At 50.6% G+C, this 21,119-nt stretch overlaps 7 protein-coding genes across 7 annotated transcripts; 5 read left to right on the top strand and 2 right to left on the bottom strand.

Moving 5' to 3' along the window:
• Positions 1-2,743: 2,743 nt before the first annotated feature.
• On the top strand, positions 2,744-5,302 carry ALTATR162_LOCUS6553 (uncharacterized protein; the record flags this gene model as incomplete). Its single annotated transcript, XM_043314175.1, has 1 exon — positions 2,744-5,302. The coding sequence occupies one exon, from the start codon at positions 2,744-2,746 to the stop codon at positions 5,300-5,302; it is 2,559 nt and encodes an 852-aa protein (XP_043170110.1).
• A 1,178-nt stretch (positions 5,303-6,480) lies between these two features.
• ALTATR162_LOCUS6552 (uncharacterized protein) lies at positions 6,481-7,089 on the top strand (the record flags this gene model as incomplete). The annotated part of the gene is made up of 3 exons (XM_043314174.1): positions 6,481-6,656; positions 6,739-6,846; positions 6,897-7,089. 3 exons carry the CDS (start codon positions 6,481-6,483, stop codon positions 7,087-7,089), a joined length of 477 nt encoding a protein of 158 aa, XP_043170109.1.
• A 394-nt stretch (positions 7,090-7,483) lies between these two features.
• On the bottom strand, positions 7,484-8,629 carry ALTATR162_LOCUS6551 (uncharacterized protein; the record flags this gene model as incomplete). Its single annotated transcript, XM_043314173.1, has 2 exons — positions 7,484-8,057; positions 8,112-8,629. 2 exons carry the CDS (start codon positions 8,627-8,629, stop codon positions 7,484-7,486), a joined length of 1,092 nt encoding a protein of 363 aa, XP_043170108.1.
• A 706-nt stretch (positions 8,630-9,335) lies between these two features.
• On the bottom strand, positions 9,336-9,851 carry ALTATR162_LOCUS6550 (uncharacterized protein; the record flags this gene model as incomplete). Its single annotated transcript, XM_043314172.1, has 1 exon — positions 9,336-9,851. One exon carries the CDS (start codon positions 9,849-9,851, stop codon positions 9,336-9,338), a length of 516 nt encoding a protein of 171 aa, XP_043170107.1.
• Positions 9,852-12,694: 2,843 nt separating this feature from the next.
• ALTATR162_LOCUS6549 (uncharacterized protein) lies at positions 12,695-15,135 on the top strand (the record flags this gene model as incomplete). The annotated part of the gene is made up of 7 exons (XM_043314171.1): positions 12,695-12,745; positions 12,795-12,969; positions 13,033-13,254; positions 13,919-14,288; positions 14,344-14,416; positions 14,481-14,774; positions 14,839-15,135. The coding sequence occupies 7 exons, from the start codon at positions 12,695-12,697 to the stop codon at positions 15,133-15,135; spliced, it is 1,482 nt and encodes a 493-aa protein (XP_043170106.1).
• A 1,125-nt stretch (positions 15,136-16,260) lies between these two features.
• On the top strand, positions 16,261-18,151 carry ALTATR162_LOCUS6548 (uncharacterized protein; the record flags this gene model as incomplete). The annotated part of the gene is made up of 5 exons (XM_043314170.1): positions 16,261-16,798; positions 16,865-17,038; positions 17,121-17,448; positions 17,511-17,766; positions 17,834-18,151. The coding sequence occupies 5 exons, from the start codon at positions 16,261-16,263 to the stop codon at positions 18,149-18,151; spliced, it is 1,614 nt and encodes a 537-aa protein (XP_043170105.1).
• A 447-nt stretch (positions 18,152-18,598) lies between these two features.
• On the top strand, positions 18,599-19,581 carry ALTATR162_LOCUS6547 (uncharacterized protein; the record flags this gene model as incomplete). The annotated part of the gene is made up of 3 exons (XM_043314169.1): positions 18,599-18,630; positions 18,683-19,062; positions 19,115-19,581. 3 exons carry the CDS (start codon positions 18,599-18,601, stop codon positions 19,579-19,581), a joined length of 879 nt encoding a protein of 292 aa, XP_043170104.1.
• Between the last annotated feature and the right edge of the window lie 1,538 nt (positions 19,582-21,119).

Raw genomic sequence — 21,119 nt, 5'->3', positions numbered from 1 at the left:
CAATGCGCATAGCCGCTGTATGCGCCCTTGCTCCTATGGCCTTTACCATGGAAGATATCTTCCGTTCCCGCCCCGAGAGGCGTAGTGAATAGTGATGGGGATAATGGATACATAGCAACTAGGCCTGCAAGTGAGTTGATGGTGGTCCTCTAGTCATTTTTAATTGTCATCGAGTACTCGGTCATCAGCAGACTGATCAAACAAGTGCGAAAGAACTGAGCCAAGAATATCCTCAGGATCTTTGCATGCATTTGGAAACTCTATGGACAATCGTACCGACAGTCAACTGGTTTGGTATACGTCTAATCACAACACCTATTCATGCTGCAATCCGACTTGAGACTCTGCAGTATCATCCTTACTATTCAGCATGGGTGGCTACTGTGGGATGCAGGTAACATGGCAAACGTCGTAGTTTGAAGATCGTAAAGGACAAGTAAATGATGACAAAAGTTTTACACATAGGATCTACGCTGAGCTCTTTCACCTCCACTAGAGACATGGGAAGAGAAAGCGGGTTTGTGTATGTGTACGGGCTCTTGTACATGACAACAACGGACACAGTGAGTTGTAATACGTTTTGTGTCGGTATCTTCACCTATAGCATGGGCTCAGATGTCAATACTGGGACCAGATAATGTCGCTCGAAGGGATAGTATCAAGGTTAATTGGAACAGTACACTAGAAAATCTTTGTATCTCAAGTAAGCAGAGGACTAAGGGTCAGGAACTACACCAACTTGGCGAGGAGACAATGCTTACAGAACGCAAGTCTGGCGAGATGTAGTTCCATGCTCAACCTAAGGTGCACACACCATCTGCAATAAGAGCTCTCTTCACACGATGCACTGGTGAACATGTCTGTACCACTGGAGATCGCAGGACGCCCAATTCGATTGGCCATATTCTGCCTCATGATCAAACTTCACAAGCGGGGCGGACTCATGTCTCGGTACCGGGAACCTCACTAATGCGTTCCCTGCATCTACTATGATCCAAAATCCAAGATATCGCCCAAACCTTCCGCTCGTGGACGATGGACGCGACGGACTAGGGGTTGATGACACCAGCCCTACATTCGAAGTTTAATAGTGCGTTTCGTGCTCGAACTACTCGATTGACATGTGAGAACGACAAGTGGGTAAGTTTAGCCTTGAGGTTAGGCGCCGATCTCTCGATAGTGCTGGATCTGGACGCGTGCAAGCGTATAGATTTTCACTACGGCACATTGTGCGTTTCCCCAGACAAGGCAAATCTGGAACGCCAGACGTAGTCGAAACGTTCGTTGCTCCCTGCAGCAAGACGTCCACGGGTGCAGCGAAATGCCAACAACACAAGAAGCGGAACCAAGTATACGTACTGCACCAGCCGGCACGAGGATACAGATAGGGCAAGACACGATAAAACACAGCATCGTGCACTTGAAACATGAGCCTGCCACGCTTAGGTGGTTTCACGGCCTGAGAGTCTTGGAAGAGCCGTTAGTTTTCCGACGAGAACTCCAAGCATGTGACTAGCCGTTTTTCCCGCCCCGACAACGGTGCTGTCCGCAGCGATAAGGAACCCCCCGCATGACGAATAGGAAAGGTGCATGTTCGAGACACGGGTACCTGAGTGGAGGAGCGCACGACGTTGCTGTCGACGCTCCTTTGACTGGGACAGCTGCAGGAGGATTCAAAGTCCCTGGTTAGACAATTGGGCCGTTGGCCTGCAAGACCGACGTGGCTGTCCATGTCGCGCTGAGTTTTCGATATTCGATACTTCCCGCAGCACGCTCCTATGCATCGTACCGTTGCGAGGTGTGTTGTCACTGCAGACTCCTTGGACCAAACGAGATGTGTTTTTTTTTCTAGCACATCGTCATGGAAGTGGCTCGTAGCCATGCGACCAGCTGAGAATGTTGGTCGAGAGATTGACCTGAAGATGTCCTGGGCAGGCTGAGGCGCGTGATTGGCAGCCGGCTTGATGAGCGAGGCCCAGCTCCTGGGTGTGGGTGGCGTTCGGGCGTTCGTGTCGAGAAGACACTAGGCAGCTTTTAACGACAGGGCCTTTGAGCCGAGTTCATCGGCGCCGCCATCGAGAGATCGACCGGCCAGCGTGCCAGAGTTTGGTGGTGACGGACTTTTGATGGTTCAGTGTTGAGGGGTGCAAGTCACAGCGACGAAGCCGTGTGCAGCATAGAGCATCGAGGCAGAAGAAGCAAAGCAACGAGACTATAGTAAAAGCAGTTGCAGTCGCGCGGTGGACAGGGCCTCGCAAATGCCCGAAACAAAAGAAAGTTATTTTGGTGTGCCTCGTGGTGGGGATCGACATCAGCGAGGGTCGAGCCCACCAAGCCCTGAAGGCAAGCCTGCAAGCCTGCAAGCCGGTTAGGAGTACGAGCGGATCATCCGTTACATCACTCAGGCCGTGGCAGGCATTCACAACCGGCGTCCTCCCTCGCTCCCGCTCCATTTACTCCATTCACATTCCTTCCCTCGCCGTTCCTAATATCCGCACACAAGGACTTTCACATCCGCTTCCAACGTTCGCGCCAAGGGCTACCCGTCGCCCCATCCAGCCCGCCCACCAATATGCAGCCCAACCGACCGTGCAGCGACACTCCCGTATTCAGATAGCCCGCATTATCGCTATCACGCACACGTCACGCCCGCGCCGCCTAACGCGACGGCCGCGACTCAACGCTCAACCGTATTTCTTTTCTCCAGTCGCCGCTGCTCTGGCGCCCACGCATTCGCAGCTCCATGTGGCCGTTTGGGCGAAGACGCAGAAAGGCCGCTAAATTCAAAGACGGACCCACTGAGGTTACAGACAGGAAGCGGCCTGTCGCAGAGCAAACCAACACGATTCAGACGAGCAATGGACCGCGGCGAGGGCCCAGCCAACGCCAGCGCCGCAGAAGGGGTAGTTCACGCTCCACTGCCGCCTCGCTGCGCGGCGTTGAAAAGACGCTTCCCGAACCCGCCTTTGCAAAAGAGTGGCCCCCGTCGAGTGCCGAAGACATCACTGCCCTGCCCAACCAGCACCGCCTGGCTCACAGCCCGCACCTGCGCCCAATAACGCAGGAACACGCCGGCATCCCCTACAACTTCCACTCCTCGCACTCGTACGCCAGTCTGCCGCCCTCTGCAAAGGACCGTGGCAAGCTCCAGCGACCCCAGTCCATGCGCAGGGATCTGGCTACCGACTCTTCCCTGGTCCGCAGCAAGTCTAGCAAGAGGCGAAAAGAACATGATCACGTCCGCGAGGAGGAGATCCGCGCCATGTCATTTCCCATGCCTCAGAAACGTCCCGCTGCCAACTCTGGCGGCATGCTCCGCAGAGACAGCAAGAAGGTCAAGGGCGCCCTAAACCACCGCTTCGAGCGTCCCACGTCAAACGTATCGCTGCCCCTCGAAAACTCCATCCATTCATCCATGTCTGGCAACTCAGACAACCGTGCCTTCCGAGTGAGTGCACTCGACATGTTCTCACCCCGGCCAACCATCCGCGTCTCAGTTGGCTCCAACCACTACGCCAGTGACCGCATGTCACCCAACATCTACAGCGAGAAATCCACACGCCGACCGATTAGCAGTAGTGCAGACGAGAAAGCGAGCAGAAGGACAAGCCGAATCGACGATCTCGCCGACGAACTCGACGCCGGAGCACTACGCGACATCTTAGAACGAGACAAGAGGCGGAGAGAAAAGAAGGCCAGGGCCGACCAAGAACGGTTACGGCGAAGACTAGAACGTCGTGCAGAGAAACAAAATGCCATTGAAGCAAGAGGCACACCTGCAACTCCCCGCAAGGAGGGCACAGGCATGGTCGGTCTCGGTATCGAGCGAGAGGCGCCCATGCCTATGGAAGGTGTCCGCTCATCTACACCACCTCAGCCGCAGCAATTAGAGATGCCCGTTACACCTCGTGCTCAGGTCAACAACCAACTGCCGACACCGCTGGAAAGCCCTACCGAAGAACCTGTAGTATCCAATGCCCGGCAAGTTCGCTACTCACGAGGCAGCGCCTCGGCGCAAGTCCACACCCGCGGACCATCCAACGCCTCCATCCTACCAGAACTCATCTCAGAGAAGCTTGCAAACGATACGCCTGTAGAGTCTGTTGAGCATGGGCACGATGCCACTCGAAGCGGCTCGCTGCACCCTATTGACACCACCGACACCTTTGCCACGTCGAAGCAGGGCTCCTCTACACGCCGGCGTAGTTCAGAGGGCAGACGTATGGGTGTGTTTGCGTCACTTTTCCGAAGAGGGAAACGCAACTCGCAAGACCAAGCACGACCTACGCCATCCGAGATCTCCTTTTCCAACACTTCGCGAGAGTCCATGTCTCGCCAACCCCTCCCGCCTCATTTGGTTGGAACCGCACCTCCTACCCAACCTATCCAGATCCTGAGACCTTCCAGCGTGCCCCGGCGGACAATGTCCAAATTCAGGGAAGATCTACCAGAATTCCCTCTATCACCCCCGGATTCTCGCGTGCAGTCACCAGAAGTTCCCTCGACGAGCATCATTGCTGCCCGGCGCAGAAGCCAGCATCTCTCAGACCTCCATGTTGGGTCGCTTCCGGGAGATCGATCCGATTCTCCAGTCAGTCCAAGTGCACCTGTCAACGTCATGTCACAATCACTTGCCTCGGTCGACTCTGAGGCATCGTGGCTTTCTGGTCGACCACCGAAGCGAGCGTCAAACAGATCGCAGATACGCTCCAGTCTGACGTCTTCAGCTCCGCAACGGAATGACGACTTCAATGCATCCTATGAGGAGTTGGGCATGGCCGATGATGAATACTTCAAGAGACTGACGCCGCTGCCAGACCACAGAGGTCGATCCCCTCATTCAAGCGATGATCGGGGACGTAAGGCTAGCAGTACGCTTATGAGACTAGATGCTGCGGCTGAATCCGATGAGGAGGTTGCGCCTCCGTCCGCACAACTGCCGTCTGGTCAGGAGGAAGAATTCGTCCAAAGTAGTGTCGGCCGCCAGCCTACTATTATTCACCGCCGACCCCGTGTCAGGTCGACTGAAGGTCTTCTCAGCATGTTCCTCGATGATACTGAGGATAAATCATCCAAGGTTGCCGATATGGGCCAAGGGTCATCCGACCCGGATTCACCAACGTCCCCAACGTCGGAAACCGAACCAGTGCTGGTACAACGCGCTAAGAGTGTCGATCTCGGAAAAGGCCATGGTCACGTTCGTCATCTCAGCGTTGGTTCCGCAAGACTTCTGGATATTCAGAAGCGATCGAGCACACCAGTACACGGCCGGTCGCACAGTAGGATGTCCGAGCAGGAGTAAAATACCCATTTTGATGATTGATTTCTTCCTGGAACACGCATGCATGCCAGCCACGCCATTCATTTTGCTTTCGTTTGTATCCTGTCACTCGTTCAACATTTCTTTACCAGTCTCTCCTCCAACTATAGCCACTCGTTTGGATTTCCTTACCTGTCTGTTGCTTTTTCTGGCTTGGCTGCATGCGTTCCTGGACCAATTGACTCTTCGGATGGATGTCCCCCCTCAGATTACTCTACTGGATTTGAATCATCTTCCAGACTGCATAGCGTGGCGTTGGCATTTGTTTCAGAGTTATTTTTTTCTGCGTGATACCACAAGCTGCCTGGGGCGACTTCTGTGATACCCTATTTTTGGGTTCTGTTTTTCTGGGCGTGTAAGGAAATATCTGTAGTATATAGACGGGCTCGAGGCCCGGATTTGGGTCATTTGGACCGTCACATTGTATAAGGTTTAGGGCATATACCATGGACATGGCGTCGAGAAGACGCTGCGTCCACCACTCTTTATGAAGAGAGGTTAGTTTAAATCAGCTGTATCAGCTTTGTATATTTCATCATTAAACCTCCAAAAAGCATTTCATGATTCTGTGACGTAGTGTGCACGTGTTTGGACTGCTCCACGTGGTGCTCCTGTGGAATGCACAGGTAGTGAATCTAGCTTGAAATCTCGCGCAACACAAGGTCAATTGCGACATGGTCACAGTGTACAACACAGCGAACTTGTTCCTGTTGTCTTCGTCCGCCGTATCGGGCGTAAGAGGCTGCACAGAGGAAGCATGCCGCCGTCGCCTTACCCAACGAAGAAGGCAGACCCTAGTGGGGCAAATCGGGCGGTCGGGCAAGCACGTCATCTATCATCGCAGCCCCTCTGCGCCGCAAGTGTACAGTAATCCGCGCTTTATCATCATAACGCCAGATCTAAGAACCTTTTAGAAGCCCTACTCCATCGACCATCCCAAACACACGCAACTCCTCGATATTGTAAGTAATTCCCTCCATATCTCCGCTTACATTCCCCCGGCGTCACTGCGAGTCTTCGATTTGCGCAGGGACTCAAACGGCTTTGCCGAAAAATAAGCGCATCAGAATTGTTATCGGCAACAGCGGCCAGTTGATTCCATCAGCCGAGTTCTTTGAAATCGCCTTCCCCTGCTGTCTTACCACGCTTCTACATATACTATGTTTGCGCCGTCGTCCTTCAGAGCCACCAGAACACTGCTCACATCTGCGCGCCTGCAAACAGCTATCAACCCCACATCGACCGCAAACCTCTACCGACCACTCTTCACCCAGAAGTTCTTCCACAACACCGCCAAGATGAGCGACGACAAGAAGGGTGTACATAACCTCGCCAAGTGAGTTGAATTCCTATCGCACCTCACATGAGATGCACGATGTCATATGCACTGGGCACGGGCTGACGCGTTGGCATTGTAGCAAGGGTGCATTCGAGGAAGCTATGGCAGTCAAGGACAGCCTAATGGTCGTCGACTGCTTCGCGACATGGTGCGGCCCTTGTAAAGTGATTGCTCCCCAGGTCGTCAAGTAAGTTTCCGCCTTGCCGTGGATACCACCCATGGTTAACTGTTCTCTAGGTTCTCCGAGAAGTACCCCAGCGCGCGCTTCTTCAAGCTCGACGTCGACGAAGTCGCCGACGTCGCAGGAGATCTCGGCATCCGCGCCATGCCTACCTTCATCCTTTTCAAGAACGGCACCAAGGTTGCCGAGGTCGTTGGTGCCAACCCCAAGGCCCTCGAGACCGCTATCCAGAACAACATCGATGCATAGAGCGCACGACCGAAGCCGCCCCGCAAACACAGACGATCGCGTCCAGCACCAGACTAGGCTTGGGCATTGAATAGAGGGATACTGTTTTGCTGAGGGATTAAATGACTGGCAACAAGCGGCCGAGTGAAATTATGATAACGTCTTTCAAATACCAACCGTTGCATTCTCACACGTGTCATAATCCAAAAATGAACTTACTTGGTGATCTACTCATACACCCGCTGAGGAGAAGGACAAGCGACTATGCGGTTGACACTATTCTAACGTTCAAGTAGGTGGCAGCGGCAATAACCGTCTGGACTCCTGATTTACAGTCTGACTGAACAGACAGTGAAGCGTACAATGTGCCGAGCAGTATGCAGCACGCGTGCGATGGGAAATCTAGGCCATGGAATCAAAGGCTCTCAGTCCATTTCCATACTTCTTCTGCACCTCTTTCCCATTCAATATGATTCTGCAGATGATGTGCTACCCCTTTCACCACTTTGAATCTTATACCGTCCCAGTCTTCATCATCATTTTCTGTAGCACGCACATCATACTCGAGGATGCCATCCAACTTTCCAGCTCTTACACAATGAAGAAACGCGGCACGGTATCGCTTCGCCGCATCAAGTAACACTGATGGTGTGCAGAGAACGTCTAGTTCAGCCGCCAGAACCAACAATCGTGGCGCAATGGTAACTCCATTCCCGTCCTCGCCGGTCGAATTCCGGGGCTTCCATCCAGTAGTAGACTTGATAACATCTGGACCAGTAACGAACGGAAAGAGTGACTGCGTCGGCCAGCCCATAGATTCGTAAGGACTGAGAAGACGTCCTAGGTCTTCGACGATAGAAGCCGGTGTCGAGGGCGAGAAGAAGGCGTCGTGAACTTGCTTAGTCGTCGCTAAGACGTATCTTGGGTGGAAGAAGCGGTAGAGGATATTCAGCGGCGCTGAAAAAGCCCAAAACTTGTAGCATGACCATCTATCGTCCAGTCAGTGATCTGTACAAGTAACATCAATACAGAGATGGACTTACGATCCGAACCCCGGTACCGCAGCGAACATGCAAAAGCCCTGAACCCTCACCAACCCTTTACTCAACACCCACTGGCTCAGCGCACCACCCGCAGAATGCGCTATCAACACGACCCTGACTTTTTCCTCTGCTTTTCTTCTCTCACCCTCGAGTCTCTCGACTTCTTCAATCCCAGCCACAAGGTCTTTTGCGATACTCTCACGACTTGTGAAATACATGTTCCAGAACCCAGGGTACCAACTTCCGCCGTGTCCCCGGTAACTCACAGCATAACAAGGGTATCCACGGGATGAGAAGAAGAGCATGTAGGAAGCCCACATGGCAGCGCAGCCGAAGCCGCCATGGGCAAAGAATAAGGGTGGCTTGGTAGATGGAGATGAAGGGAGGGCTGAGAGAAGTTCGAGAGGGCCAGATGGCGTTGGGATGTAGCTTCTTATGATACCGTTAGGAAGTGGTGTGGGAGGTGGTGGGTTGGGATCTGGCGCGCGCCATTGTAGGGCGAAGGGACCGAATGGCATCTTGGTCTTCCTGCACGGGAAAACAATGCGTCGAATATCTCAATGGGGTATGCTCGTGTTCAGGATAATCAGCGCATGAGCGACGTTTGATCATTTAGCATGCAGCGAGAGCGCCAAGATTAGTAATGTTTATGTGAATGGCATGTGCTGGTGTAACGGCCGTTCAGCCGCACGCATTGCAGGCTGGGCGAAGTGGACGGTGGCATTGTAAGAGATGATAGTGGCTTGGCTTCGGAGACTTTTGTTTCAATGCCTACTGCTCATAATGGTTAATTGCTCAGCTGATGCATCTTTTTGTATTGGTAGATGGAAGTACAAGGTGAGCTTTGAGTCAGGGGAGAAGGTACGATCGTGACGCTAGTGGGGTCACATCACATGGTCGTGTCACCATCAGTGTCTTCGTCATCTTTGCAATCTGTTGTCATGTATGGCATGAAATTCTAATTCTATCCTCTCCTATTTTTCTCCGAATTCGGCTCGACTCAAAGTACGAAATAGGTTGTGTAGGAAGACACTGGTCGCATTGCTATAACATCGGAGCTTTTCCATAGGTAGCTTTTTCTTTCGACGCATCCCAAGCTTCTCTCGACGTTCCCTTTCCACAGTATCATCGATTGTCCGACCCATACTGTCAATCTGGATGTGAAGGTAGATATCGCAACAAATTACTTGCGACAATTAGAGCGCAATCAGCCAGCCTTCGTTCTTAGCCCCTCTGTTGGCGCCCAAACTTTCGTACGTGGTGAAAGGGATTAAGACCGCTCATGAAGCGCTTGATGCGATCACGCTTCGAGTTACTACGTTGTATACCCGAAAGCGTTTGTAAGCCTCCCAGAGCTGGCTGGTACATGTCAACGCCGATGGCCGGTACACGTACGGGCGTGGTGTGATGCTCGGACATTGTCGACTCGTACGTAGGAGCAGGCACGTGTGAAGGTCGAATGAGTTCAGACTGAGAGCGCTTGTTGTTCAACCTCAATTCGAGTTTAGAGTGAGGTTTGACACTAGCTGTCGTAGGATACCGTTCAGGAACGCCTGCGGATGATTGTTGTAGCTCGTGCTCATTGTTGAAATCTTCGTGGAGATATGAGTCTGGTTCGATGACTGGAAGGTCTTGATCTGAATCGTACACTTCAGGTGGCGGCGCGGGTAGTGGGTGGTCGGGTCTGAGGAAGTCTTCCGCTGTCGGCTGACGGATCATACAGTTGAGACTACAGTGCATAGTACTCGCCGAATTTCTATCAATGTCTTGACTGTGTAGCGGGTAAGGTGGTGTTCGTAGAAAGTCCTGCTCTCGTCCACCCGAGCGACGATCGGCTCAAGGTATTCGTTATAACCAGGCATATTCATGGATTGCTCTTGCATAGAATCCATATCGCTCATGAATGTACTGTATGGGTATGAAAATGATCGTGGCCGGCTGGGAGTGTTCTCCACTGCGGTTCCAGAATGGTGTTGTGAGTCGATACTATCTCTAGATAGATACTCCCATGAGTACCGATCTGCATACATAGCCGGCCGCGTGATAGCAGAGAAGGATGGCGATGGCTGTACCGGCCGTGATGTTGTTGTGTATGCAGATGATGAACTTTTCGAGGGCTCCATGCGCGAGGGCGTACCATAACGTGATGACGGGTATGAGACTTTAGTCCCGGTAGTGATGTTGGAGGAATCCATATCCCACGGTGTGTCTTGGCTGCGTATGTTTTCGCTTTTGCCTTTATCGTGATAGAAGCTACCTAGATTTTCAGCTCACGAATGGACTGAGTTTGAAGGCAAGATCAGACGCGCGGTTGGATTGACAATAACTTGACGGTGGGGGCTGAACGCACCATGAGGCGACACTGCACAGCAAAGGCAGTGTGAAAGCATCGTATGCTCGTGACTCGAACAAAGCAAGCGAGTGCTGTGAATGACATGGCGGGATCTGCAAGCACCCGATCTAGAGGGTTCACTGCGTTGCATTGCTCTAGACACTAGAACATGGATGCGCTCGGTCTAATATCAATGTGAAGAGCTTGTCACATGCTCACATTACCCACTTGTTCCGAATCTAAGCGCCAGCGGCTGAGCTTCCAATGACCAGCGGACGCTTGATGTTCCATGTTAATATTCACAAGTTGTTCATACCCTAATGCGTGTCTTTGAGTCTTGTCAGAGAGGGACGCCGAAAACTTCATCTTCCACCATCATACCCAAACCTATACCTAGCCGTCATGTTCCCACCACTCAGTCAAAATTTAGGGATTGCCCATCATACTGCACCAGCGTCTGTCACCAGCATCCGGTGGGACAACGCTCGAGAGTATAGGCGGAGGATATAGCGAACGACTCAAGTGGATCCTCGCTCTGACCCTTCTATTCCAGATTTAGAGCAACATGCCGAGTTCTGGGTACGGAAGCTTGTCCTTGCCATGCTCAACTTGGAACTCATCAAAGATCCCGAAAACTTAAGCGCGGCCAAAACAGTTTGTTTAAAAGCTTACGACTCTCTAATTCTTGAAGCAACGTATCGCGAGATCTTTCTGGCTTTGATCCACCGGTGCAAGAACAGTTTCCGAGGGCCGGCTCAGTTCAACAGAGCGCTTAAACCCCATCGAGGCCTCGAGGCCTGTGCTAAGGCGACATATGCGTAACGTATGCAGAATGTACTGAATGCGCTGCTCTGGAACAAAAGAGTTGCGAAAGATGTGTTGTTTGAAGATTGGAAGATTCGACTGCTTATGAATCATTCTTTGGCTTACGATAAAAAGAAGGATTCGGAAAGGGGCTCGTATGACCAGCGGAGAAAGAGACTAGACTCTGAAATAGAGAAGCTGAGGAAGACTGAAGAAGAGTTGCTTGCTTATCGCCCTAGCATGAAGGATTTCTAGTTGCGATGGTCGCGAGCGGATGACCGGATATCCTATGATGCTCTAAACATACAGAGATATTTGTTCTACGCTAATCAGCGACGATACAAGTTGTTTAATAGTCAAAATTTCACCAGGTAATGACTATCGATGAAAGAATAGCTTTTGGCGTCCATCATGTTAGTCCATATGTTAGCAATGTGTACGTAGGTATTTACCGCGCTTGTGATTGGGCCTGTACTGAAGGGAGCAGGTAACTGCAACAGATTTATCGCTCAAGTATGGCCTTGATGACAGGTTTCTAGCATGCGCTCTGCATGTGCACCGCATAGATGAAGCTTCCAATGCTTCCAGAGTCGCTGCACAGGTGAGTGGGCAAGGAGAGTTGGTGCTGGTCAAAAGCTATTTAGTTGTGCGGGGCATGCTTGGCGCTCCTATGAGGTGCGGCCTCCTTCATCCTTTGTTCTCGACACTGACAGTTACTATGGAAGCGGTCTTCTCTTCTGCATCTAACCTCTCACTGTCCACTCGATAGCGATGTATTCAGGCCCAACATCAAATACAGCAATCTCGCCTCCTTCACCAGCATTGACCGTTCACTCGAAAAGTCCACCACGACGATGATTTCGTATATACCCAGGAGTAGCAAATTAGTAAAGATATTCTTTTGTTTTCTTGGGCAATGTGCACACGACTTACACCTTCTGCGTAAAGGTTGCCACGCCGCTTGATGAGGAAGGTCGCGATATAAAGTAGGTATGTCAAGGTATTGTCAGATCTTGGATATTGGACAACCTTGCATCGCTATCAGGTGGCCAACAGCCCCTCCGTATCTCTCTCACACGTTTCATTGGATATTACGTGCTTGGCCTGGCATAGTGATGCCTGCCAAGATTAGGTTACAAACGTTCAAGAACGGCGCAGCCTTAGTATCGCTCGGCGCCAACCGCATATCCGAGATACCCAGAAAATCCAAGAACGCAGGATGGGATTCGAGCGAGTACCGAGCGCCATTCACAGAAAATTATTTCTGGGCGACCAGGGTAGTGGAAGGGTTGTTTGGTGCCGAGAACGTTGTGAATGGTAATACAATCCCACAACTTTGCTGAATGAGGCAGCTCGAAAACTGAAGGAATATGTTGTAGAGACTTATATAGCCCGATGAGTCGATAATCGTGTTACAGACAGTTCTATTCCTTTCTCACCTGTCGCCATGTCTACTGGCGCTAATTTAGAAGTTGTCGAAGCCGCAAGTAAATCCCGTGTACAAACTACATGTGAGACAGATACTTACTTCGTACACCTATCTTTAGGCACTGGCGAATGTACACGCCCCTCACAACGACACACGGGGTAGTGCGAGCCTGGAAAAGCAAGACAAGTTTGTGTCGACTTCCGAGAGCCTTCTCGGCCCTAATGGCGAGCAATACCCTACTGAAGAAGATTGGCGGCAGCTCCGTCGTGTGTATGGCAAAGTTAACTGGATGAGTGAGCGCATCCTCTTCGTGAGGCTTTTGTGTATCATGCGCTAACGTTCGAAACTACTAATAGTTTACATCATCGGTATCGTGGAGATGTGTGAGCGTTTCGCCTACTATGGAACGACCGCAGTATTCGTCAACTTCATTCAGAGAGACCTGCCTACCTCAGGACCTTTCCCAGAAGCAGGCGCTGCAGGTGATGGCCAACCTGGTGCACTTGGAATGGGTCAACGTGCTAGTACAGGCCTCGTCCAATTCAATTCTTTCTTTTCGTATATCATGCCTTTAGTTGGTAAGCATGCTCCTTGTTGTCGAGCAAGAATTATACTAAGCCCTTTTCTTTAGGCGGATGGGTTGCAGACGAATATTGGGGCAAGGTAAGTTGTGACTGTACGAAATGCATGTGAGACACACACTGACTTCGTATCTTCACCTTCGCAGTTCAAAACGATCTATTTCGCAATTGGTGTCGCGACACTCGGACATATCCTGATCATCATCGCCGCGATCCCCCAGGTTATGGGGCCAAACCCTGAAGGAGCTCTTGCCTCATTCATTTTGGGATTGATCTTGTTTGGAACGGGCGTGTAAGTGTCTCTCCTTGTACCAAGTATTTATGAGACACATACTGACTTCATAAAATTTAGCGGCTTTTTCAAGGCAAGTTCTGACTATACAAAATACATGTGAGGCATGTGCTGACTTCGTACCTCCACCTTTACAGTGCTGTATCAGTCCGCTAATTGCGGAGCAATACGAGGCCAGCCACCCGCGAGCTTTCATTCGCACCGAACCAAACGGAGAACGGGTCATCGTTGATCCAGGAATTACTTACTCCCGAGTTTACATGCGCTACTATCTCTTGATTAACGTTGGAGCGCTTGTCGGCCAGGTTTCCATGGGCAAGTAATTTCCCAGCAATTTGTACGGTGCACGGGAGCTGACCTCCAATACAGTGTACGCGGAGAAATACGTCGGTTTCTGGCTTTCCTTCACATTGCCAACCATTCTCTTCGCCCTCTGCCCGCTTCTGATGCTTGCTTTCAGTAAGCATTACGTCAAGAAGCCTCCGCAGGGTGACGTGCTCGTCAAGTCGATGAGAACATACGGGTTGGTTCTGAAGGGGCGCTTCTCGCTCAACCCTGTGCGCACATGGAGGAATCTCTCTGATCCAAACATCTGGGACGCTGCAAAACCAAGCAAAATTGCAAACAAGCCAGTATGGATGACCTTTGATGATGCGTGGGTGGAGGAAGTTCGGCGTGGCATCAAGGCCTGTCAAGTATTCTTCTGGTTGCCAATATTTTGGCTGCCTTACGGCCAGATGTGAGTATCGATATTCGTTGAACTACCTACGAGTCACGCTCTGACCGTCTTCAAGGACCAGCAACTTAGTTTCCCAAGCGTCTACCATGAAGCTCAATGGTGTACCAAACGACGTGGTGCATAACCTGGTAAGTTTTAGATATGCACGATGCATAAGAACCTTATACTGACTTCAAATCTCCTTCTCTGCAGAACCCATTCACGTTGCTGATTTCTATCCCGATCTTCGACAAATTTATCTATCCAAGGCTTGCCCACTGGGGTATCAACTTCACACCCTTGAAGAAGATCCAAGCCGGTTTCATCTGCGCGATGCTTTCTATGGTTGTTGCAGCAGTCATTCAGCACTTCATCTACCAAAAGTCACCTTGTGGAGAGTTTCCAACGGACTGCGACCAACCTCCAGACCTCTCAGTGTGGACCCAGGTTCCAGCATACATCCTCATCGCTTTCTCGGAGATCTTCGCATCGATCACTGGATTAGAGGTAAGATCTGGGTGTATGAAATGCATTTGAGGCATACACTAACTTCGTATCTTCACCTCTGCAGTATGCATACACAAAAGCACCGAAAAACATGCGCTCTTTGGTTACAGGCATGTTTTGGTTCACCCACGCCTTCTCTTCTGCGATTGCCCAAGCCTTCGTGCCGTTGGCTGGAGATCCACTCCTCGTATGGTTGTACATGAGTATTGCCATCTTGACATTCTTCGGCTGGGTCGGTTTCGCCTGGACTTTCAGAACATTGGACAAAGAGAATGACACGCTCGACAAGCTTCCAGAAGGTGGCTTCCAGTCTAATGCTGAGTACGCTGCAGCGAAGACCGAGAATGCTGAGAGAGCCTGATCTTGGGTGTCTGACTTTTCGTTGGATTTTGTTATCAGATCTATAACAAGATCATTGGTTAGCTACTACGAGGTCTTGAGATTAGTAAAGATAAGCTTCATGAGCTGCGTGAAGTGCCACACAGTTCGATAAGGGCATTACAACGAAGCAGAAGACGCTCTGTATTTTCCATATGAATCTCCCCAAGTCGTGTCGAATAAATGCGCAGAAGGGCAGCCTTGGTGTGGACGTGTTTCTGAATCTACGTCCTTACATCTTCACCAAACAAACAACCTGGACCTTCTCGCAATCATTGATCTTTTTCCAATCAACTTGACGAACCCTCTAGCATGCAGCAAGTATGAGCGCGATTTCGAAGGTGTAGAGATAATGGTCAAATTCGAGAACAACGAAGCTGCTGATAGGATTACGCACCCTCTTATCTCCGCGGACACAGCTGCCGAGGCTTCGAACGCCGCCCACGGCCGCACAAGTGCGCACTCTTTAAGTCGTCGCACCTGCCGAAAGTGACCAACCTCCCACCACCTCTATGAAGCTTTGTTGTCAGAAGAGTGTCAGGTTCATCAAAAGACGTGACTAAAAACTGCTTGTGGATTCAAGAATTCACTGAGAACATTTTCTTCTCCTTCTCACACGCACATTCAGAGCGTGAACTGGGCGTCGCCTTTCTCACTAGTGTTTTTCCTAAAGCGTCATAAAGGAGCAGTGTGTACAAAGACTAGATCTCCAGCATGTGAAGTTCTACTCACACCGTGCAAAATGCATAATAAGGTATTTGCCGCCTATTCTTCCAGATCGCTAGGTCAACAGTTATTTCCGAAGACATACGTCAACTGTAGCGCTCTCTTAGGCAAAGCGCGTCCTCGGGGAACAAGGGCTTCAGCGCCATCTGTGGGTCGAAAGTCTCTAGTTTTGGCCCACCATCGCATCTCCCGTCATGAGCATTCGAAAAAAGTTCCAGTTTTAAGGCAAAGCGTTCGGTTATGCATCGGAGACTCTCATTATCCGATGATAGCTCAGGGACGTCATGGAGTTGACGTTCTTCACAGTTTCTCACATCTATAGAAATCTGCGATACCATCTCCTAATCTCATCTCTGGGCTGTCAGCCATTTCTCTTTCCCCTATGGCATTCTTTTTACAATACAGAGCTATCCAGCGACATGTACGGGAAGAGCTGCAACGCGTAACTGAAGTTTCAGATCCATTGTCCGCTCGTACTACACGCTTGCCCGACGGAGTACATGAGCTGGGAGATTCGGAGTCACCTGGTAAGCTAAACAAAGGTGAACCGTTCACACGGATCCCAGGCATCACGTTGAGAGAAGATGGTAACAACCAGCTCTATTACCAGGTTGACTGGAGCGGCCCCGATGATCCATTCAACCCCAAGAATTTCTCAACCCTACACCGTATCTCTGCGACACTACTCGTATGTCTCGTCGCTTTTGTCGCGACCCTCGCATCTTCCATCGACTCTGCTGTGCTTACCAGAGCGTCTGCCGACTTCGGGGTTTCAGAGGTAGCAGAATCATTGGCCACTGCCCTCTTCCTGGTTGGCTTTGGCCTTGGTGCACTCTTACTGTCTCCGCTATCAGAACTACTCGGACGGTATCCCGTCTATCTCGGTTCTCTCTCCGTTTTCGCATGTTGGGTCTTAGGCGGTTAGTCAATTTTCGCTGTACAAACTGTATTTGAGACACGTGCTGATTTTGTACACCAACCTTTAGCTGCTCTAGCCCCCAACTTCGGTGCCCAGATTGTCTTTCGATTTCTAGCTGGGTTTTCGGCGAGCACCCCTCTCACCGTTGCGGGCGGCTCTGTCGGAGATTTATGGAGTCCGGTGGAGAAGATTTTCGCATTTCCACTATTCGCGATACCCGCATTTGGCGGCCCAATCTTTGGTCAGTTTCTCGTGCTTGCATCATTCACATTCAAACGATTGTGGGGTTTACTGACAGTAAATGAGAACAGGTCCTGTGATAGGTGCTTACATTGGCTACGAGCAAAACATCAATTGGAGGTGGACCGAATGGATAACATTGATCCTGATTGGGGCGACATTCACGCTTATATTGCTCTTCAAAAGAGAGTCATTCGCGCCACGCCTTTTGCACTATAAAGCACAGCACTTCCGGAAGCTTACAGGCAACGAACAGTTCAAGACTGCGACTGAAGCATCGCATGGCTCTATTGGTGAGCTCTTGTCTAGGTCCTTCCTTCGGCCTTTTCTTCTCTGCACGCAACCAATCGTCATGGCTTTTACATTATACTTGATGATTGTTTACATCATTCTGTTCACGTTTCTGGATGGGTAGGTGCCTCTTGCATGTTTCAAAACGTGGTGGCTAGCGCTCATTGCTAACATTTTTGCAGCTACCCTTACATTTTCGCGGAAACTTTCGGCATCAACGAGGGGTTATCGAACATCTGCTTCGTTGGATTATTCATCGGAATAGCTCTTTCGGCGCTTCTTGTCCCGGTAGCCTACCGCAAGACCGTGCGACAACTTGAAAAAGACGGAGACGATGGGTCTGGCAAGGCCATACATCGCGAGTCGAGATTGTTTTTCGCCATGATCGGAGCACCTGCATTGCCTATAGGGCTCTTCTGGATGGGCTGGACTGACTATGTAAGTGTACTACATGCATCCCCTGGTCAAACTTCATATACCCAGGTACAGATCTAACAGACGCTAGGCTTCCGTCTCGATATGGTCACCTTTAGCAGCATCACTGCTCGTTGGCTTTAGCAATATTTGCATCTTCATGTCCGCATACATGTACATCATTGACAGTTACGAAGCATACGCAGCGTCGGCCTTGACGTTTGTCGCGTTGATCAGATACATCGCAGCTGGCGGGATGACCGTCGTTGGCATTCCCATGTACAGAAATTTGGGGACTCACTGGACCTTGACGTTGCTTGGCATCATTAGTGTCCTTGCACTACCGATTCCGTATGTACTATATCGGTTCGGACCGAGTCTCCGGAAGCGTAGCAAATGGGCAGTGTAAGGATATTGATGAAGCATGATAGGATGTTTATTGTGCCAAGTCAGTATATATGGGAGCGATATGGCTTCAGCCAGATGCTAATGAGTAGATACAAGAGAAGGATATAATGATCCCGCTTTCCAATCCAGTTGTACTGCATTCTGTGACTTATTGCCACTACACGGAGTGACCTTCACTTTTCCGTTATCCAGGATTTGAAGTAGGAGAATTTAATTCCGGTAGTCTTACTTACCTGCTCATTGCGTTATCAGCACAGCGCCAAGAGCAATGCGTGCGCTGCCTTGATAGGGCAGATTGTCACCTTCACCTCTGATTTCGGACTTGGAAAGGCTTGAACGTACCTCCAAGTGCTCTTTTGTTTATCAAGAACACCCCAGGGTATCATTATTTCCCTTTCCTTGCAACTTCACGATAACGATTTCATTAGCCTAGACAAGCAACGAAGTCATGGCTAATGCAGGAAGTGATGAGACGACCAAGTGAGTAAACAGACATTGTGATTGATTAAATTCCTTACGAAAATTGCATCAGACTCGAAGCTGTTGCTGCCGATAGAAGCATGACGCCAGGCTTGGAAAACGTCCTGCACAGCCTCCGCCTGCGACCGATCTTGGAGCAACCCGATAGCCCTCTTCTTTGCCTCCCGGGAGAGCTACGCAACCGCATTTACAACTGTGCACTTACAGTCGGGGTGCGGTCCATTCGTTACCAAGAAGTACCCGTTTACTCCCCACTGGCTCAACTGTCTTTGCGGAGGTTCTATTTCGCCGAGCACTTTTCCGATGAGGATGAAGACTTCAACCAACTTAAGTTTGTCTGCCGTCAACTCTACACCGAAACAGCTCTCTTGGAACTCAGGCTCAATCGCGTCACCTTCTGCGGCGAGTTCGACACCAAGGAAACCTTTCGGCGTCCAGCTCGATTGTTCACCGAGTTTTTTGAAAGAATGCGCTCCAACTAAAGCGAGTTGGCTTTCACGGGTAGAGCTTGAATTTGGCGGAGACCAAATCCTGTCTTTCAACTCTTCCGTAGTTCCTCTCGAGTCTTCAGTGACACTAGAGCTCGTTGCAGACTTCTGCCGTATGCATCCTCAATGCCGGGTCAAATACATTACTAGGACGTTTAACACGGAGTCTGAGGCATACAGCTTCATGACTCAGGGCTACTTTATCACTTTAGCAGTGCGTCACAACGATCTCCTATGCCTTGCGCCAGGAGCTTATCCCTTTGACTTTGAGGCCGCAGTTGAGTCGGCCACTTCTCGATGTGTCAAGAGGCTGGATGTACCAAATTTCCGGATCTTCCCGCAAGAAGGTAGCCGCGCCGACGGGTACTTCTCGGGAGAGCTTAGAATGGCTCCAGGCATGACAGATGCTGAGAGGGAAGCGTCCTTCAAGCTTGCGAAAGACTGGATAAAGAATGGCATCTGATCGAAGGAAGCTGCAAAGCGTAACATTCTCGGGCATGTGGCTGCTTCCAATGGGCAAGATGATATCAGCAGACAGCTCGAGGTCGTTTTTAAACACGATATGCACCTTTGTCTGAATACAAGACACATGGTGGTAGCACTGGAGCGCGCGAGAGAAGGTTCGATGTCAGGGATAGCCTAGATGAAAAGACTGGCTGCTGGCATCTGGTTGTATCAGAGACAGATGTCAAGTCAATCGCGTCCAAACACATTGCGACCCTCGAACACATCGATCTTCGTGACTGGTCTGTGCGAATGCTCTGGCAGAATCCGTTTCTCGAAGAACCAACCCACAAGCACGTTTCCAATTCTAGGTTCGGCGCGGACGCCTCGTAGTCTTGCGACGCGACGAGGGAGGTGATTTAGACCGAAGATAAAGAAAAGGCCATTACAGGCTACTCGCGTTTGGAAGAAGTAGTCAACGAAGGGGGTGAGAACAAAGGCTGGTCTCGGAAATTGTTCGTGGAGGGACCTCATCCTGAAGTAGAAGCGTGGTCCTGGTATGATAACCTATACGGATATTAAGAGTGCTCGTCCTGCTGCGCTCCCACCATCTTGTGAAATGGGTCAAACGCGTATAAACACAAATCTCGTTGTTACAGACTAATGCTCAGTGACTCACCATTCAACATCTCAGGGAAATCGGTCGCTTTGAAGAAACCATCGTTTGCCGAGTGCCTTCCTGGACCTTAATTCCCACGATGCTCAGAGCCCAACGCGCGTCTTCAATTCCATTATCCGTGCAAAGTTCATTTCAAATCACGTTTTCTTCAACTCACGTCCTCATAACAATTTACCGAGTCAACCCCCCTCACGCCGATCACTGCGGAAAGCAGTAACATTTCCGTGTTCCCATCTCCAACTTCGGCGCAAGCGACAGACGCTCCAAAAACCCGCTGGGACAGGGGTGCACATGTCAACATCCCTACATGCGAAGACGTGCCGCAATCATACATGTTGAACGTTTGTCGAAAGGGTCAGCGTACCTGCCCCATGCAGACATTGCAGCGTGGTGTGTGCCACGGAGATTTTCTTTTGCCATGGTTGGGTGTCGTGGGGGTCCACATGTAATTTGTGAGGAAAGATGGGGGCACTGGCCAATCAGCCCGGGGGAGGGGTGTGCACGTGTGGCGTGAGAGATACCAGCTATAGGAAGTGCCGTTGCTAATAGCTAGGAGTTTGACGGTTCGATACCGGAAGTTTTTACATGGTCACTGCGCGCGTAGGATTGGGCACATAATCCGCACGTTCTCGATGCTGCTTTAGGTGGATATCATATTTACGTGGGGACCAGTGCTCTGGAACTTTGGCTCTGCGAGTGTTAGGGAGAACGCAGTAACGGCAGGGATTGTATGAGATGGCATAGAACGAATGAAACCTGAACGTGTAAGTAGGGAAGCGGCTTTAGGCATTGCTGGTAGGAATCGAAGTTGTGCAGTATCCTGTGTTGGTGCGGCATGTGGTGGTATTGTCCTTGTAATCCGCGCGCGATGTATCATA

This window comes from Alternaria atra (assembly GCF_907166805.1).
Source record: "Alternaria atra isolate CS162 genome assembly, contig: 25, whole genome shotgun sequence".
In the NCBI taxonomy this organism is placed as follows: Eukaryota; Fungi; Ascomycota; class Dothideomycetes; order Pleosporales; family Pleosporaceae; genus Alternaria; species Alternaria atra.
Note: the sequence above shows the minus strand (reverse complement) of the source record. Positions and strands in the feature narration are given on the sequence as shown.